The 19,962-nt window shown below is 39.8% G+C and overlaps 1 protein-coding gene across 4 annotated transcripts in view; it reads right to left on the bottom strand.

Moving 5' to 3' along the window:
* Window positions 1-3,753: 3,753 nt before the first annotated feature.
* The window catches only part of negr1 (neuronal growth regulator 1), a 145,552-nt gene continuing 129,343 nt past the window's right edge, over window positions 3,754-19,962 (bottom strand). For 2 of the 4 annotated variants that reach the window (XM_089000702.1, XM_089000703.1), the window contains 2 exons: window positions 17,009-17,062; window positions 3,754-11,343 (listed from right to left, as the gene is read on the bottom strand). In XM_089000702.1, coding sequence (XP_088856828.1) covers window positions 11,243-11,343; window positions 17,009-17,062 — 155 coding nt within the window. In that variant the 3' untranslated portion in view covers window positions 3,754-11,242. The remainder of the gene's footprint in view (window positions 11,344-17,008; window positions 17,063-19,962) is intronic. The other 2 variants (XM_089000704.1, XM_089000705.1) reach the window with 1 other exon arrangement.

Below are 19,962 nucleotides of genomic sequence, written 5' to 3'. Positions count from 1 at the left end.
TCCAGGTCTTCTTGATGATCTGGTTTGACAACTGAATTGATCCATCTCGTTTATTCTCGGGCCGTTCAGAGACTACCGAGAATACCGACACTTGCTCTCGCACTGGAGAAAAGTGTCAGGAAGTGACAGATGGGGCTGCAGAGGGGAGGAGAATCCACGCTCATTTTCTGAGGGCATCTGCCAGCCTCATGCCATGTCTTATGTAAGACATCCTGATCCATGCTGGAGTTTTGCTGCACCATGATGCCATTATCATTAGTTGTCATGGTTTTTGGTAAGGTTTCCTTACCTTTAATTTCTCGGGAAAACCTCACAGAATACCAAACAAAAATGTGCCTGTGTACTGACACAATAATGGTCTTGAATTTGTGTGACATTAAGGCCTATAATGGAAGACTGAATTGTAATATGGTATTCACAAACAAAGAAAAAATGTGGACATCCTCTGTAACCAGTACGGATATTTCGACTTTTCAGTTTACATGGCAGTCATGCTTGAAAAGCTCAGTTCCCATAGAAAGTATGTTTTGGTGATTTATCGCAAAGCACTTCTCATTTTACATGATCTTGCAAGCGGGTGTTATTATTGCCTCCCTTGGTTTGGGGAAAAGTTTAGCAACATGAAAACTGGATTTAAACTCTCTCATTTAGCTTGGTGTTTTTCCTTAATAGCCTTTTTCCAAAGCTGTTCCGAACAAAATGTGTCATTCTTTTGAAGTGACATATGCAGGGATGGGCAATTTACTACATTTTTCTCACATTTTTTCATCACTCGTCAACAGCTCAAGTAAGCATCTGTTATCCTCCCTCCATCATTATTTTCATCTGAATGAAAATGTAATGGTCATTGTCAGTCTATTTGTTCTTTAAGTACCGTATTTTCTGGTGTATAAGGTGCACTGGACTGCACCTTCAATGAATGAAAAATGTTTTCCAAATGTATAAATATATACAAAAAAATAAAGGCTTTCAAAAAAGCAAATAAAGGCCTTTGGGTGCGCCTTATACACCAGAATATATGTTAATTTATCCATACTTCCTTCATCATTTCCATTAGAAAAGTTCACCCATTTGCCAGTCTGTAAAAAGAAAAAAGTCATATTTCAACAGATGAAATATGAAAACACCAGGGAAGGTTTTGAACTCAAAAAACACTTTATCTCTTTGCTGTGAGGAACGTGAAGCTCTGGTCGCAAAGAAGTGTATGTAGCTTTAACTTTGACTGCATGAGTGCCACGAAGCTCTGTGTGGAAATCCACAGCATCAGTTGGAAACAAGCCAATGTTTGTTCAGTTCACCTTAGTTGCATTAATGGCATGAAGGTCACAGAATTTTACGCTGTCCTGGGCATCTTTAGCATATGAAAAAATACAAATACTTGTATTTTTGATGAGTTTGGTCTATATTATGCCATGAAATAATGTCGTTTGATGTAACAGACAATTGACTTCAATGAGTGACCCCCTTTTCCTGTCTGGATTGGCTCCATTTACCGCGTAGCCACAATGAGGACATGTGCTGTACAAACACACCCTACAAAACCGTGACATTTCAGCCTTGGATGTGATGTATTATTAATCAGGGAAACATTTGCGTCTGCATCACTTCTGTTCAAGACACCACAACCATTTCCCATTATAAGAGTCATTTAACACATGAGCTAATTACATAGTTGTAACTGTGAGTGGCTGGTGACCAGTCAAATCCCAGGTGTAGCCTGTCTCTGCCTCAAAGTCAAACAGACACCAGCTTACGTGTGACCCGAAAGAGAATAAGGGCTATTGAGAATGGATGGACTGCTTTTACACAAGACATCCACCCACTGTGAAAACACAGCTCTCAATTCTGGTGGCTAAATCAGCCCGACCTATAACAGTCGTGAGTGTGCGTGTGAGCGCGTGTGCGTGTGAGCGCGTATGCGTGCATGCGTGCAAACGAAAATAAATCCCCAAAATGTGATAAGGTTACTGAATAATGTCCTGCATTGGCCGCTCTTAATTGCTGTGCCAGTGCACAGATTCATTAGTAAGAGTCTCTTGCACTTCTCACAGCCTGCCTTCCACTGCTGTCACATTTTGGACCAAGTCAGCCATTGAAGATGATAAAGTGTACCTGGTCTCATTTGGATAGGCCCCTATAGGCTCCTTATTTTCTTCTGCATGCTGTAGTATCTGCAGGTGAGATCACGCTTCAAAGAAGTGGAGAAAAAAAACATCCCGAGTTTTGACACTCAGTGCACCCCTACTATCTCAGTTAAGTGAAGTGGCGAGAGAAACCTGTTGAAGTCATTGGAATTGAAGCAGCCAGCTGTGATATCTTGAGAATCTTCACAAGCTTTAATTATTGGACCACTTAACGCGTGCTGCAGAGTTCATCTTGATGTCGTAAAACTCAATAGTTAGTCCGCTAAGAAATAAAGAGTCAATGGGTGGGGTGGTGGGATGGTGGGGCTGATGTGAGGAGGCAATTAGTACATTCCATTGTCCCAGTGGACGCCCCCCGCCACTCCCATTAGATCGTTGAAGTATTTCCCAGCACATCCCAACAATTTCAGGACACCAATTCCTAGATCTCAAATGTGACAGTGTTTTCCAAGTAATACTGAACTTGATGGTCATTAAAAAAAGTGAAAGGAGAAAATCAGCATGACTGTTTTCTTCTACCAATACCTCAGATTGTTCTAAAATAAGAACTTCTTCTGATGTTTTTTTACTTGGCGTTATTCTCCCCTCTTGACTCATTCACTGCCATTCACAAATGTATTCGGGAATTGAAAATATGATATGGAGCGCCATTCCCAAATTTAATAATTAGTGTCAAATACTGTTCAATTAATGGACATGAAACACCAAATAAAGACAATCTGCACATGGCCAAACAAAGGAAAAGGCAAATAAATAAAGAATTCCATTTATATATCGATAACAGTATAGTCTATTTACAAGTACAAAAACATATTTATAATATATTGATAAACTACTCTTACTCTTTCCATGGATAGCATTTTGTTTGATAAACACAAAGTAATTTATATGATCTATATAATATTAAACAACACTGTGAAATGTAAATTTCTCCACTGTGAGACTAATAAAGGCATATCCAATCCAATCCAATCCAAATCCAATCCAATATCCATCCTGAGCCCATTGACAAAAATAAATGCTGAAGAGAAATCTTTGCACGTCATTTTTTCTGCTGCTTATTATCTTATTTGGGTTGCAGGTGAGAAAGAGGCGACCCTGGTTTACTTGGGGTGAAAGCTGGTGTATACCTTTGTTCCATGATCAGGACATTTAATTTTTTTATTTTTTGTTTTTAAATCGGACATAGGCCTTTTTCATATGTGGATATATGGATCCCATACGACTGCAACAGGCCACACTCAGTTAAGTGGCACGTGATGTTGTGTTTCATGTGCATTGGTGTCACTTCATGCATGCATTACCTTTACATGTATTTTTTTAGAACAAATACATCAAGAAATTGCAACTAACAAACACACACACACACACACACACACACACACGCACACGCATGCACACGCACACACACACACACACACACACACACACACACACACACACACACACACACACACACACACACACACACACACACACACACACACACAAACACACGCACACACACACACACAAACACAAAATTGAGCGGCATAGCCTTGAGTGTGATTCTCCACTGTTCCATCCACTTTGACAAAAGAAACAAACCTCACGTTGTTACAATTCCATCATGGACTGCCATTTATTAGTATCAAACCACTGCTACAAAATTACATCAAACATGATGAAAATGGACTTGCATACGTGCTATACTGTACACAATGTAAATTTGAATCAATTAAAGTACATGAATTTTCTCGTATTGAGACAAATATCAATATATATTTATATACTTAAATATATATTTATAGATATATAGGTATAGGTATGTCAATGCCACTTATTCTTATCATTCCAGTGATTTAGAGCCCATAAATATACAAGCGGCATTTAAGACCTTTAAACAGATTTGAGTAAACATTTCCATTCCCCTCACAATGTTTCATTAGTAACACAATCATATCTGCAACGTTAAATAGTACCAAGGAGAGTTGATCGTATGGCAGCCTCAGAATAAGAAAGTCCAACAACGATTTTTGACCCAATACCGTAAATTGCGTACTTTGTCATTTTTTAAACAGTGACGTTAATGGGTTATCTGTAATGCGGACAATGCATAAAGGTAAAATTTTAAAACAATTGGTTGTTTTGGGGATATTTTTAGCAATTGATTTTCTTGGAGGTGAGCAAAGTTCATTTTGTCATGCCCACGTGTTGGACAGAGACTGCCGTGTTAAAAATACGCCATCCAAATGAATGAGTGTGTTTGTTTTGTATTTTCAGGTTCACAACTGTCATGTGACTGATGCTGAGAATGAGATGGCAGAATGGAACCATATAGCTCCAAATTACTGTTACATAGGTGGAAGGTTGTTCAATAGCACAACCATCACCCCTCCTTTCAAAAACAAAATCCAAAACAAATCAATAATAATATATATTGAATTAAAAACAAAACAAAATCAAAGCACCATGCAGCTGCACAGTGCCCAATTGGCCTTCAGATCAAAAGATTTAAATCATCCTGAAGTGAGCAGTAGGGGTGTCGCATCACTATATTATTGAATAAGTGCAACTTTGTCGGGGTCAACTGTAGCTTTTAGTTGTAAGATAATAATTTACTAGTAGACCTCAGACATGTCTTTGTTGTGCTTACACTAGGACTTGTGCTGCCCTATACTACATTGTGAGCAGACCAAATAGTTCTTTGTTTTTGGAACAATATCAAAAATAGAAAGTCAATAACTTTACAGATTGAATGAATTTTTAATTTTGGAAAAAAAAAACGTGAGTTCTTGAGTCTTGAGTTTTTGTGGCCGCATTCAATTATATTTTTATGGAAAGGAGGCTTTTGAAGTGCGAATAAACAGTATGTGGTCTTTGTTTGCTTTAAACACTTTTCTATTGGTTGAGGATAGTAGAGTGTGTATACATGCATTGAAAAATATATGGTCAAAAATGAGCTCTATCATGAACACATAATTCGCAGGTATGCACACATTTTCGATTTTTTAAACAGCATTTTTGATCTACATCTCATTAGGAAGTGTGATGCTAGGAAATGGCCCCCAGTTGCTCTGATGAAAAATTGTGGCCCCCTAGAGTATAAAAGAAAGAAAACTATTTCTGTTTTATGTGGCCCTAATTCTTTTTTTGTAAACACTAATTATGACACATTGTGTGTGCTATTTAGTCATGACTTGAAGTTGTACTTGAGTACAATCTCGTCATCACATATTGTAACACACACTACTGGAGATGCAATCTAAACGGAGAAAGAAATGAGTCAAAGAATGAGTTGAACCCTGCATATCTTTATATATATTGAGGTCAACAAATGCAGTGCATGGTATTTAGAGTCAAGTAAGAAGGAAAGTCAATAGGATTAAAATCAGTCTAATTTAAAAAAAGTGCAACTTTATCTCTTCTTTTGCTCCCTTAAGCGATTTTGTCAGGTGCGCAAAAATCGCTGTGAAGGACATTTCTGGCTATAACTGTTTCTATTTATAATTGTATTTTATTAATTATTGTATCTGTTTTTCTTTCTATGTGTGTCTGTGACTGTAAAGTCTCCTTGAAAGCTTTGAAAATGTATTATTATTATTATTATTACTATTATTGAAGAGAAATATAATTATGTTGCTATCGCACAAACATGCAAATGGATTTTAAACAAAAAATATTATGCGTAAAAAAAAATCTGTCTGATACCAGTGAAAGTCATGACTGCAAGATTGCACATCATAACTTTAGTTTAGATTTTAGCGAGAAGCACATGTCTAAAGCTTTGCTTTCTTCAAATATGTGCTTCAGTTCGTGATTCTATTTTATTTATTTGCCCAAAAAAATAATAGATCAACAATACTGAACCATCTGTCAGCGGTGCCTTAGCACAGTTGGCTAGTGGATAAAAGCACACTGCTAGTTGGTTGCTTCAGAATTGTATGTCAGTACACAAGCACTGTTTTATTATTCAGATTTTTTTGTTAATGAAATCCACTGATAAATGTTTAATGCTCCTGTGTGAATGCTAGAACAGTGATACTCAGGAATTGTGCTACATCGTTTGTACGCAATTTAACTTGCTATAGTTGACATCGCATTGGGCTTCTTCTGACAGCAATCTAATCGTAGAATCAGCAACACCTCTGCTACTTACATCCAAGGAGTGCAGTACACAAATTCCACCCCATTGGCCAGCTTTTTAAGATCTATTGATCAATTAGCATGCCCATTCCCAGGGAGATACAAGCCTGTTTAATATTTCCCAAAGTAAAATAATACGCATACTGAATGCAAATACGGCTCAAATGAACGGTCAACTTTTGCCATTTTACTGTTTGACAAAATACTTTGAAGGCACATTTAGTACAGTACTTCTCAGATCCCAGGAGTAGTGTGGAGTGGCTTTGATGGATTTGAAAGCATCCGTTGGATCTAGAATCACGGAGACGGGTCATTTCAAACTTGAAGAGGGGGCTGCTCTAGATGCAAGGGTTTATTTAAATGAGGTGATTTTTTTATGTCAGCGGGGAGGTTAGGCAGTGAGATTCCCACTTGTGAATCAACATTTTAATTTGGAGTGAATATAATAATGAAACAGCCCATTGGAGCACACAGGGAGTTCAACATTATGTGATTGTAGTTTGTGCAAACAAAGTCCAAACCAAGCCGCTCCTCGATGCAGTCTGGGATGAAATGAACCGCGTTTTATGTTTGTAAATAAGCCAGAAGATTTAGCGAGCAACAGCGCAGTCAAAAAGGACGGCAGGCGCAAAATCAGGATAATCCTTATATGCTGTGTGCATGGTGGCATTTGGCCATCTGGGCTCAGTCGAGTATTTGCCCGATGCATTCGAGGGCCAACAAATATGCAAGATATGCCACAATAATCATGACTCAGCAGCTAAATTGGGACAAACCCCGATGAGCGTTCATGAACTCACATATGGGTTTAAGTGTCCAAATATTAAGTCTGTAATCACAAATAATCTTGAATGAATAGAAGTGAATTGTTTATGCGTTTGGCCATATTTCCTTCCTGAATATTCAACATCCAGTACATTTGATGTGGAATATAGTGGTACCTTGAGATATGGGCTTAATTCATTGCGCAAAAACACTCATAACTCAAAGTGCTCAAATCATATCATCATCTTTACCCTTTAAAAAGAAGGGAAACCCATTAACTGCTTCCAGCCAACAAATAAGGGAAATTGTATTAAAATGTTGTAAAAGAAAAACATGGTAGAATGTTAAGTTTTGGCATGAGTACTTTGACCACAGCGAAACAGTTCAGTACAGTGATGCGGGCGGCGTTTCAGTCAATAATTGTGAATCACTATTATATTTTAAGTTTTAGTCGTTTTTCACAGAGGATAAAAAATACATGCTTGTGAGTGTCATTATATTGCCCCTCTACATGTGTTTTATCGCAGTATGTAGTCGAATATAGATTCCGTAAAACATCACTGCATACAAGCTATTTTTTAGCCTGTCTTTAATAATTCAATATGAGTTAGCATTAAAGGACAACCGTCACCATTTTTTTGTTTCCTAACTGACATCATAAAAACATTTTATAGCATCTAAAATAAATGAATTTGTGTAAACTTACCTTCTTTATGCGTGTTACCGCAATTGGCTACGACACACAACGATTCACCATCACGTTATTTATGTAGTTTTCCTTCTAATTTCGCGATGAACACGGTGTTTTCAGACAAAAAAAAGGACCCAAAATGCATTGTATGTCGCTTTCTCGGTCAGGGGCGTTCCGAATGTGACGTCACTTCGGGCATCGTCATCAACTCAAAAACAAGACTTCATGAATATGCAGCGCAAGTCTTAAAACGTAAAATATAGCTATGTGGTGGAATCTTTGTAAAATGCGGTCGGTAGAAGTCATTTGAAGTGATTTTACAAATTATGGACGCAACTTTTCTTGGGGTGTCGGTTGTCCTTTAAGATAGCTAACCTAAAGGAAATCAGGAGTGGTAACAATTTAAATGTTTTTATTTATTTATTTATTTATTTGGGTGATGGTAGCCCATGCTACAGCAGGATGTAGAGTGAACAAAGTTCAGTCAAAGCAAAAAAAAATCAATAAATCATCCGAATGACACCTCGCATCGAAAATAACTTGAAAGTCAGGTCACGCATATCTCAAGGCACCACTTTACAAGCAGGTCATAAATGCCACCAACATTTCAGGCTCATATATGCCACAAAAAAAAATACATCCACAGGATAGAGGATAGTTGATTAAAAATAAATAAATACAGTTAATTGAAAAAAAATAAGAAATGGCTGATATTTCATGTCGACATGCATCACAAGCACACTCTGCACGTCAAACACCCAAGTGTGTGAAAACTAGGACGACACACACTGGCTCTAATGATACACATGTACACATGTATCTGTATTTGTCTTCACGCACGCACGCACGCACGCACACACACACACACACACACACACACACACACACACACACACACACACACACACACACACACACACACACACACACACACACACACGCACACGCATACACACCCATTGAATCTGCTCAATAATACTGTTATATTGGTGCACACCATCTGCCCACTAAAAAGGAATGCAATTGAATGCAAACATTTGTTCTTTTACTCAACAAATAAATCCCCTGGACAGTCATGACACCACAATCAGTGCGACCGTATGCCCATTCAAATCCAACAAGTGTCACATATCCCGTTGTTCCAAATGTACGTTTATACTTTGTTTTTATCAAGGAAGTGAATAAATATACTCCTCACTCATTGTTCATTGTAGATTAACATTTAAACAAGACCATATGGTGCAAATGTTCTCTTTTCACTTTTTTTCTATTTGTTTAACAAGCCTACAATAAAAATAAATCACCACAAAACCAAACATAGAAGCAATAACAGTGTTTGTGCTTTAAAGTCTTTTAACTGACATGGCTATTTCACTAGAGGATTTGCAGTTTCACGTTCATGTGAGCATATTGGGAGTTTGGCATGACCACAACTCAGTTCGTGTTCTTTTCAATTGGTGCCCAATTAACTGTTTTGCGCTCTTTGATCGGATGGAACATTCAATTATACAGTATGTAAAACAAATATTTAGTGGCTTGTCTAAATGTCTTTCAGTGAGTATTTTACTTACGTAACTATTAAGGCATTTGAGTATCTTCTTACATTGTAGAACACTAGATACCATAAGATGATTATGCCGGATACCGAAAGTCTGAAGTCACCACGTTCAGTTTACAAAATGAAGAAAAATACACTTGATTTAGTGCAACGAGCGCTCACTTAGTCTGTGGGTGATTCTACCTGGGGTTGTCATGCGATTTTCTGCACTATGTCGCATACTTGGATTGAAAATTAACTCATTCACTGCCATTCATGAATTTATTTGGGAAGTAAAAATGTGACATAGAACGCCATTCCCGAATTTGTTCAGGTTTTGTTTTTTCTTGCTTGGGTGCCGATAAAGCGCTGGCCATACCTTTGGCAATATTTTCCCTTTCACAAGACGGCAGCATTTCTATGCTGCCGTCTATATAAACCAATATTAATGTCTTGCATTGTATTTTGGACAACTGCCCTCATTTCAAGCACATATAACTCCAGACCCATATAATTTAGGAATTAACTCTTTTTTTGATGAAATAAGTGAGTCAAAGGTTTCTTACGCTGCATTGAATGTTTATGTAGTCCTAAAACTCAATATTCTGTGGGTCCTGAAATTCGAGTGACAATGGTAAAAACCGTGGCACTGGAATGGACACTGGAATGTCTGGCAGTGAATGAGTTAAACACATTTTAAAGATAATTTTCTTGAAATCACATTCCGAGAATTTTCTCTGCTGTGAAAAAAAATGTGTGTAGCAAAATGCTGTATTTCCGAGAACTTGAAGCAATGGGAAACAACATTGAAAATCCAAATCATCAAGTCAGGGCAATGTCACAACTACTGTATGGCAGATTGGCAGTGCCCACTAATACGCTGTAGAAACTATGTTAGCCAGTATTTATTGGCTATGTTAGAAATAGCTATTTCATACAACCTGCGCTGCATGTTAATGTGTATGTTGATATACTGTATAATCTATACAGGGTATATATCATTCTGTCTGTGCCAAAATCTGTTTTTTTAATCAAATTAATGACTCACACAAGACATTGTTTTCTGCTGTTTTGGGATCACAATTAATCTAATCGTAATGGACACTTTCCGACTTCATGGCATTCTTGTAAGTGGCAGATACCGTAACAAATTCAAGAGCAATAAAACTGTTAGGTATCCATCCATTCTGAGATCCATTTTGTATTGAAATCTTGTAAAACAAAGAGGAGTCAGTCAATCCTCCGAAATTCAAACAATGGACCATAAACCTTCACAATATGAGCAAAGGACACGAGCTTGGCTTTTCTTCTCGATAGAAACAAATCTTCTAGAAATGTGGCAAATATTTATATTTACCAACAGTAAGCGAGGCCATCATCTGTACATTGTCATTAGATTGAAGTCCAAATAAAGGAAAAAACGTGTTTGTTTAGATAAGGTTTGTTACAGGTGACTTTTGTCCTTTTCCTACCTGATTGACGCTGTTAAACAGGCACACTAACGAAAAGCAAATAAAATGAGGTGACTACTGCTTTTGATTATTGTAAAGATTATTATATTTTTTTATAGTCAAATAAGATTTTTCCTCCATTTAGCTACGTACAATACATTCAAAAGAACATTGTTGTGGTAATAATCTGGACTGAGATAATTTAATTGGCACAGTTGTTTTGTGATAGTCATGAGATAAGATAAACAGATGCAAATGTCAAGTAAGTGAAGTTGAGCGTTTGATATGATTGGATACCAGGGAGGGCCTGATTCCATCCATCAAAAAAAAAAAAAAAACTAAAACCAAATACAAAAAACAAGAACGTAAACAACAAATACTATTTACATGAAGTTCACCATGACAAAAATAACAAATATTTTCCACTCTGCTTTGCAAACAAACTTCTCCCAATCGGAATCCAGGCATGGGTAATGCCACCAAAGACTCGTAAATGCTCTCTACAGTCATTTTGCTCGCCGCTCCGCCATTAGTACGCCACCATCAAGGTAGTCAGAGCCAGGACCAGGTACCGGCAGGCCATCGGGACATGGGCACTTCCTGTACTCCCGTAGGGCGCAGTGTTGGGGGCTGTGGGTGGGAAATAAGACAAGATAAATTGATGTGATGTGGTCACATAAAAAAAAAAAAAACTCAACATGAAATCTGTGAATGACACTCTTTTGAGGTAAATCATATATTACAGTTGATTACAGTTTGTACAATTAATGCAGTTAGTTTCTTTTAAGAACAAGATGGATAATCCAAAGGTTGACTGAAAGTGCTTTTATTTGAAGAGAATCCCAACACAACAAAACATGCATGTAAGATCTCTGTGAAGAAAAAAAAGGGTTCAGAGCCCAGTTTGCGTAATATTTAAAAATAGCGGGACATATTATTTTTGCTTCAATTAATATAAACTGTTTAAAATATGGATAACCCTTCTCAAATAAAGTAACATTTAATGATGTCATGATGTTGAATAAATATGATGAATACAATCAGACAGATACTCCCTGTATGTACTGACATTTGAAGTGAAGCTTTCAGAGGGAGAAGAGATTAGTTTTTTTGTTTGCGTGACCATCAGAAAGCCACGATACTCTGGGCATACCTCTGTTGGGAGCTGTGCCGGGAAGAGCAACTTTTGATTGGAAAAGAGCTACTCTTCAATTCCAACTTTGTCTTTTTACCTGGTAGCACAATAGAGGTACAGACGCACACACAAAACGCGGCGAGGCAGAGCAAACAAGCTATGTTCCACCGGGGGAAATCATGTGGTGCAACGCCCATATCAGAAAGAAATGAACACCATTATAATTAGTTTACTGTGCCTCCTTTGATGCGGACCTCACTCTGTACAAATATTCACCAGTCAAGTGACAAGCATAATAAGTGGAAGCCCGTACAATTGTCTACATATCAGCCCTTAACAAGCCTGGACTGTATTTTTGACTCTCGTGATGTTGTATTGACAAAAAACAAACAGTGAATGTGATTTTGAGCCAAGAGGGAGCTTGTTTTCAACAATGGCAGGGAGAGAACAAAGTGGCACATGTCCTATTATCACCTGACAGCACTGCTTTTCCTTGATATTTTCCCATATTATTTGCTACTACTGTATTGAAGTTGTTTAGCTATTACAGGGCAAAGTATGGTTTCACTGACAAGCAAAGAAAGTGGGGAGAGCATCACTTTGATGTGTCAAAATTAGAGCAGAGTTTGGTGACGTGGGGCTCTTTGGCTCTTGTTTTCCCCTTTATCTTTGCAGTTCTCTTTGTCTCATCTTTGTTTCTTTCTTTCTCCACCCGCGCTCCTCCTCTCTCTTCTCCAATCGGCAGTACGGGATAATGACACAGTTTTCAGCGAGTGAGCCGAGCAAAGGTTTCCATGGCAACAGCTCCTGTTCTGCTCAGCCAGCCCAATGTTTGCCCGAGTCTGAGAGCTCTGCATTGTGCTCCCGCCACACCACAGCGACATCATTTGGACCACTTTCATTTAGAGATGCAGTTATTACCCGCCCCTTGCTATAATTGTAATTTGGATAACAGCAATATGGGCACGCATGTATTAGGAAGTGTTGAGTCAGGTAGAAGACTTGTCGGAGTTACTTGCTCACAGTGTATGCCTTTGTAGCTGTTATCTCCTTGTGGCACTGTGAAAAAGCAAAGGCAAAGCCTCCATTGTTTTCACACTGTGGGCTTTAACATTCTAATTAACTTCCAAACCTGGAACTGCCTTGCAACACCGTGATGTGCGTATTAGTGACTGTGTGTGTGTGTTTGGCGGGCGCTGATGAAAGCAAGAAGTCAAATGAAAAGAAATAAGAAAGCAGTGAAAGAAGACAGTGATTGAAGTGAAGCTTCATTGGGCCTTCCATTTAATTGCCATCTACATCGGCACCCGGCTCCAATAAAGCGTCAGACTCTGAGTTAATACATCATAAAGAAAGCAAAAAGGACCACGAGCGGCAGGAAGACAAACGGCGCTCTGAAGGATGAAGAGAGATCAAAAATGAGCGGGGATGAAAACGATATGCTTTAATTAGTGGTTTGCAATACAATGGCACGAAAAAAAGCCTCCGCAATGTAAGGGGCAAAGTCATGAATAAGAAAACCTGCTTCCGTTTTGTCGTTCTGGACCGGATCCATCGGCTATGGTCTCTGGGGAATACAAAACAGACTTCTTTTCCTTGCGCTGCCCCCCACTCCCCTCTCCCTTATCCTTCCAAATCCCCGCGGACAGCAGGTTTGTCACCCACATATCATATGTATAACAAATGTTCGGGTCATGAACCTCACTTAGCACTGACACAGATAATGAATCATACTGAAATATACAACAGTGACACTATTTGGAGTTTGTGTTGTCGTACCATCTGTTTGTTTGCCTGTGTGTATGTTGCGCTGTGTGCTATAATTCAAAGGAGCATTCTTGTATGATAATCATTCGCCAAAGAAAATATTTTCATGAACTCACCTCTCAATTCAATGACATGTAATATGATTGTCACTATTGACTAATATGACTATTTTCCTTGCTGTGATCGCCTTTTTATTGAGAATCTTCATCTTTATTACGTTCATAGAATTGCTTGTTCTGTAGCCACAAGGGGACACAAGCCAGTGTGTTATTGTGCCAGTCCCAAGCCCGGATAAATATAGAGGGTTGTATCAGGAAGGGCATCCAACGTAAAAGCTTGGCCAAAAAAAAACATGTGAATCAAACCTTTGAAGATGGAAGACACTGATTCGCTGTGGCGACCCCTGAAGGGAAAAGCCAAAAGGAAAATAATATATACCATGGCATTGCCTCAAAGCCCTCCCACGAGGCAGAGTTACATGGTTTCTGTAAATATTTTCTTTTTTTTCTTTGCCTTGTGATTGATTGGCAATCTTTCCAGGTAAGGTTTCGTGACCCTAAAATAATCCACCAAAAAAATATATGGATTGAAAAACAATGTTTAGTTGGGATGTCGGAGTACCTCTCAGCATTCCAAAGCAATTTCTCATTCATTAAACATTAAACTCTTCCTTCTCGTCACTCTTTTCAAACTTCAGAAATCTAAAGTTGGCTAGCACAGAAATTCTCACTCCTCCTTTTTATGAGTACCACATCAATAATTGCAAGAAGAATCAAGGAATATCGATGGTGTGGTTGTACTGGATTGTGTTTTGAATTTCAGCCCTTTTTATTGTTGAGTGACGATTCAGCCCTCAACTCGGTCCATCCCCCAAGCAGGTCGTTAGGAGTGATGCGTGGACAGGCAGGCAGGCAGCCAGCCAGGCAGCATCCCACTTTCCCAAAGGATGCTTCTTCAGATGGGCTGTAAGGTGGAAGGAGGGGCTCAGTGTCCTTGACCAGCATGTCAGTGGTCTGTAAGTCCTATCCTCGCGGCTCGTCCATGTTGGTCTTTGATGCACTGAGATAGCTGCGGCAAGATGGCTAGTTGATAAACAATCACGACATTTGGTGGTGGCGTCATCCACCCTCAAAGAATGTGTCACCATCCATTTTCTTTTTACAAGATATGTTGAAGGCCCATCGTAAGTAGCATCACTCCAACAACAAATGGCATGATGCGTGTCAACCATGAGCATCGCACTGTATTATAGCCAGTCAGTTTGAGACAATGGTAACTGGACTCACTGACCCATGAGTCTAATCATTTCTAACCCTGTTCTTGTTCAAGGCGAGCAGTTTTGATGTTTGCGATTTATCACCTTGGCTGTGATCACCAGGCGCACCAATTCCTTAGAGCCCTCATTCACACACACCTTCAAGCTCATGAGCCTCACCAATCATTTGCATTACAACAAGTAATGAAAAGCCTCCATTATCAAAATAGCCTTCAGAGATCATTTAACTGCCTCGCAGAATCTTCACTTTCCACATAACATGCTACCTGACCCAGAACATTTATGAACACCTAACTGAATGGTTTTGGGAATCAAAGCTTGAATGGCCCCTCTCAGCGGTGGGCTCAGAATAAGAGAGCAAGAGCAAGAGTGGGATCAGCCGATAGTTGGCCTCTGATTGAAAGGGGAATTTGGCCTTCAGCTTGACTCAATCAACGAATCAGTGGGGTATCTGAAGTCATAACATGGTGAGCTGAAGAAGGAATCTCATCAGGGAAGGCATTTCCCTGGTTGTTCTTAAAGCATATCATAATTCGTCGACCGTGGACCCCTTACTTGGTTCAAATGTCTTAAGCGGTGTCTATTTGCATGCCTTACATTTCACTAATATCACAATTATCAGTGGAGAAAACACCCCCTGTGGTTTGGGCTTGTGTTTATTGCACCCTTCTGTTTTTGACTTGAAGTCTGGAATTTGGGAGCCTGTAAATGATGCATTTTACAAGCACTACTCCTGGGTAAATCTTTATTTTTAAAAAGATACTTGATTATTTTCCCCTCCCAACACCTAGAGAGTAAACATTCCAGGACTAAGGTGGAAGCGTTGAATTTTTAATCACAGTCTTTCAAAAAGTATAATTACTCAATGACTTTGACTGCTCCCTCTAAATCTGTTTAATATTTGTGGCTTAACAAAATGCACTGAGAGACAAACAAATAGTGTCAGCATGCACGAAATTCCCACAGCATCATATACACACGCACGCACACACACACACACACACACACACACACACACACACACACACACACACACACACACACACACACACACACACACACGCAGACACACACATGCACACGGAACCAAACTCTCTCTCTCTCTCTCTCTCTCTCTCTCTCTCTCTCTCTCTCTCTCTCTCTCTCTCTCTCTCTCTCTCTCTCTCTCTCTCTCTCTCTCTCTCTCTCTCTCTCTCTCTCTCTCTCTCTCTCTCTGTGTGTGTTTCTCAGTGTCTCTCTAATAATCCCCATCTCATATTTAGGTCTCTCATTCCCACTTTCGCCAATAGTTCCCCTGTACCCTCTAGGTGTTCATTTTTATAAGGGGTTTATTTCTGTGTTGCAGACACAAAGATTGTGCTGAGTCAAGTGCATCTGTACCTCACCCACAGTGATGACAATGACACTCTGGTAAATTATGAGCAACCCATGCTAGTTACCTTCTCATGAGTTGATCCATCAATACAGCCTGATACCATCTGATCTCCTGCCACGTAGCAACCTTGTCTTCCTGCCCTTCGTTTCATGCATTGCCCACTGTACGTTCCAAAAATAATGATTCCTACTGTTATGTATGTAGTATTATGATAGTGCAGCTCACTGTTATCATTTCCCATCATGGTGGTGATAACACCGCATGAGCGAACTGGAGGGCTATGTGTATTTTGGTCCTGCTTGAAATAGGTTTATCACTGCAAACCTCCTGGTTCTTGTATTCTCACCTGAGGCTACTTGAACAGGACTTGATTTTGCCTCACTTGTGCAGACCTGGAGCCTGAACTCTTTCACCCAGCCCTAATGTTTTTGCCTACAATGAGCTATTTATTGATCTCACTCAGATCATCGGTGGTTCATAGAAATTGTTGGCCCCAAAAAGGACCTAATCAATTGCCAGGTGATTAGCATGGGCAGTAGATTATGTCTTGCAGTTGCAAGGCTGTAAGAAGTAGAGTCACAACTCAATAGTAGCACATGCCATATGTGCAAACACATTATTCCTAAATCCTTGCTTTAGATAGGGCACACCCACAGGCTCCGACAGCGTTACACATGAAGTGTTCCTTTTATTAAACAAACACAGAACCAGAGGCGTTGCACACAATACAGTCTCTACTCACCACTTGGTTTACTCCTGCCTGCCTGCCTGAGGTCCAGATAAAAGCTGTCGTCTCCTAAAGAGAGCAACATTGATTCAGGAGTGGTTCCAAACCTGCCTCTCATACCACATACTACTACAAGAGTGCACAAATAGCTTCCTTTCAAATTCACTTTCAGAAGTGGATAATATCCACCCGGATCTACCGACACCTCTTGCTGCGTTATCAATAAAAACATGATCAACTAAAATGAAAGAACATATCAGAACAAATAAAAACACCTTGAAGAACCTCTTGAGAAAATGATTTTTTGGTGAAAGGGTTCAAGAACATCTTTGCTGATATCATTATGACTCATTTTGGAACTGGAGATGGTGTGTTCTTCACACACCATCTGACTAAAGATCGAAGCTTACACGTGAGCTTACCTGGTCAAAGAAAAGGAGCTATGTGTTTTGGCTAAATATAATTTCAAAAGAGAAAATAAGGCAAGTATAAATTAAATGAACACATTTCGGGTTCAAATTCTGTATTGAATGGGCTATTCTGTGATATTTGACCTGACTTTCAATTTTGTAAACTATGGCCTGGGGTCAATGGCCCATTGCAGTGTTTGAAATAGCGTCTGACCGGTGGCCCGGGGCGTACAACTTTTACGGCGGGCGTACAACTTTCAAAACGTCTCGGCCCGGATGGCCGACAAACTTCTTCAAGAAAAAAAAAGTGATTTTTTTCAAATCAAACGTTTGTTTTATTGAATAAAGCAAAAGCCCCAAGCAAAACGCCACAAGCCACGCGGACTCCTCTTTCTCAGCAGCTTTCAAAACGCTCAAGTACATACACTTTTCAGTCAGGGTGTAGTCCGGAGCACGAAACAGGCTTGTGGTTGGCTGCTGGTGCCGTGTATGAAATTGCCAAACAAACGTTCGTTTGGCAATTTGCATACTCGGCACCGGCAGCCAATCAGAAGCCTGCTTCGGACTACACCCTAACTGAAAAGTGTACGTGACAGTTTTGAAAGCCGCTGAGAAAGGAGTCCACATAGGAAGTCCACATAGGAGGAGGAGTCCACATAGCTTTGAGCAGACAACACAACGCGAACAAACGACAGCTGGAGCCCTTAAGCACTTGCACTTGCACTTGCATTTTAATTCCTCGGTTGTATGAGACCAACTCGGCTAAAATGAGAAGTCGCTGAGCTGTGCATGATTGATGATGACAAAAAGAGCCAGAAGAGGGCGAACAAGCTCCATGTAAGGAACCCAGAAGCCCGTGGAAACGGGCTGATTAATTCCTCACACGGAGCCCGGTAGCCATTCCCTGCCTCCCCCTTGGTGATACATTTCCCCCCAATGTTGCCTTAAAATGGCACGTAATAAATTCTTTAATCAATTGCAAACATATATGCTTTCCTCTTCAGAACTATTTGAATCATATTCATAACTGGATGTTTAACAAGAAAGCATATTCTCCGAATCCGAAGCCATTGTTTTGATTCTCGAGCAATGCAAGACGTTTAGGCGTGACATCACGAACTGGGGGCGGGACTTTCTGAAAATGCCCAATTCGCAGCTCAATTTTTTGCAGATTTTGGACACGTTAAGTCATTTTTATTGGTGTTTTGCATTTAAATAAAAATATCATACTGCGTGTTTTGGGTATTTTAGATGCTATAAAATGTTTTTCTGATGTCAGTTAGGAAACAAAAAAGTGACGTCGGTAGTATGATATACAAGCTCACCAATCTGCTCCAAGTGCATTCTGTATAATGGCTTAGATGTGCTGATAATAATAATAATACATTTTATTTCAAGCGCCTTTCAAAACACCCAAGGACACTTCACAATAAAAACAATAGAACACAGCACATAACAATAAAACCATAAGTAAAATGATAAATAATAAAATAGAGAGAATTAGACATTGAAAGCAATTTTAAACAAATGGGTTTTGAGATGAGCCTTGAAAATAGGGAGGGAGTCAATATTACGGATGTTGGGTGGGAGTGAATTCCAGAGTTTGGGAGCAGAGCGGCTGAAAGCTCTGCATCCCATCGTGGTGAGACGGGCAGAGGGCACATAGAGGTGAAGGGAGGATGAGGATCTGAGGGACCGAGAGGGAACAGAGATTTGAAGCAGGTCAGAAAGATAGGGAGGAGCAAGGTTATGGATGGCTTTGAAAGTAAACAGAAGTATTTTGAATTCGATACGATGTTTAACCGGTAGCCAGTGGAGTTGCTGGAGTACAGGGGTGATGTGGTGAAAGGAGGGTGTTTTGGTGATGATCCGGGCTGAAGAATTTTGGACGAGTTGGAGTTTATGGATAAATTTCTGATTGACACCGAAGAGGAGTGCGTTGCAATAATCGATGCGGGAGGTGACAAGACTGTGGATAAGGATAGCAGCGGAGTGAGGGGTGAGCGAGGGACGGAGACGGTTAATATTACGGAGGTGGAAATAAGCAGACCGAGTAATGTTATTAATATGGGAGTGAAAGGAAAGTGAGCTATCGAGGATGACACCCAGACTCTTGACCTGAGGGGAGGGGGACACGGTAGAACTGTCAATGGTGAGGGAGAAACTGTTAGTTTTGTGGAGGGTGGATTTGGTACCGACAAGAAGAAGTTCAGTTTTTTCACTGTTGAGCTTGAGAAAGTTATGGGAAAGCCAGGATTTAATTTCTGAGAGGCAACATGAGAGGGATGAAGGTGGAAGAGAAGCGTCGGGTTTGCTGGAGAGGTAGAGTTGGGTGTCATCCGCGAAGCAGTGAAAGTGAATGCCAAACTTACGGAAAATATTGCCAAGAGGAAGTAGGTAGATAATAAAGAGAAGTGGCCCCAGGACAGACCCTTGAGGCACACCAGAGGACACCGGAGAGGACCGTGAGGTGAACGAGTTGATTTGGATGAATTGTGCGCGATCAGAGAGATAGGAGTGAAACCAGCGGAGTGGGGTGTGGCTGATGCCTAGGGTGGA

The sequence above is a fragment of the Hippocampus bargibanti genome, linkage group LG07, assembly GCF_051943395.1.
Source record: "Hippocampus bargibanti isolate YZ-2025 linkage group LG07, ASM5194339v1, whole genome shotgun sequence".
In the NCBI taxonomy this organism is placed as follows: Eukaryota; Metazoa; Chordata; class Actinopteri; order Syngnathiformes; family Syngnathidae; genus Hippocampus; species Hippocampus bargibanti.
The sequence above is the reverse complement of the archived record's forward strand: the minus strand, read 5'-3'. Positions and strand labels throughout refer to the sequence as shown.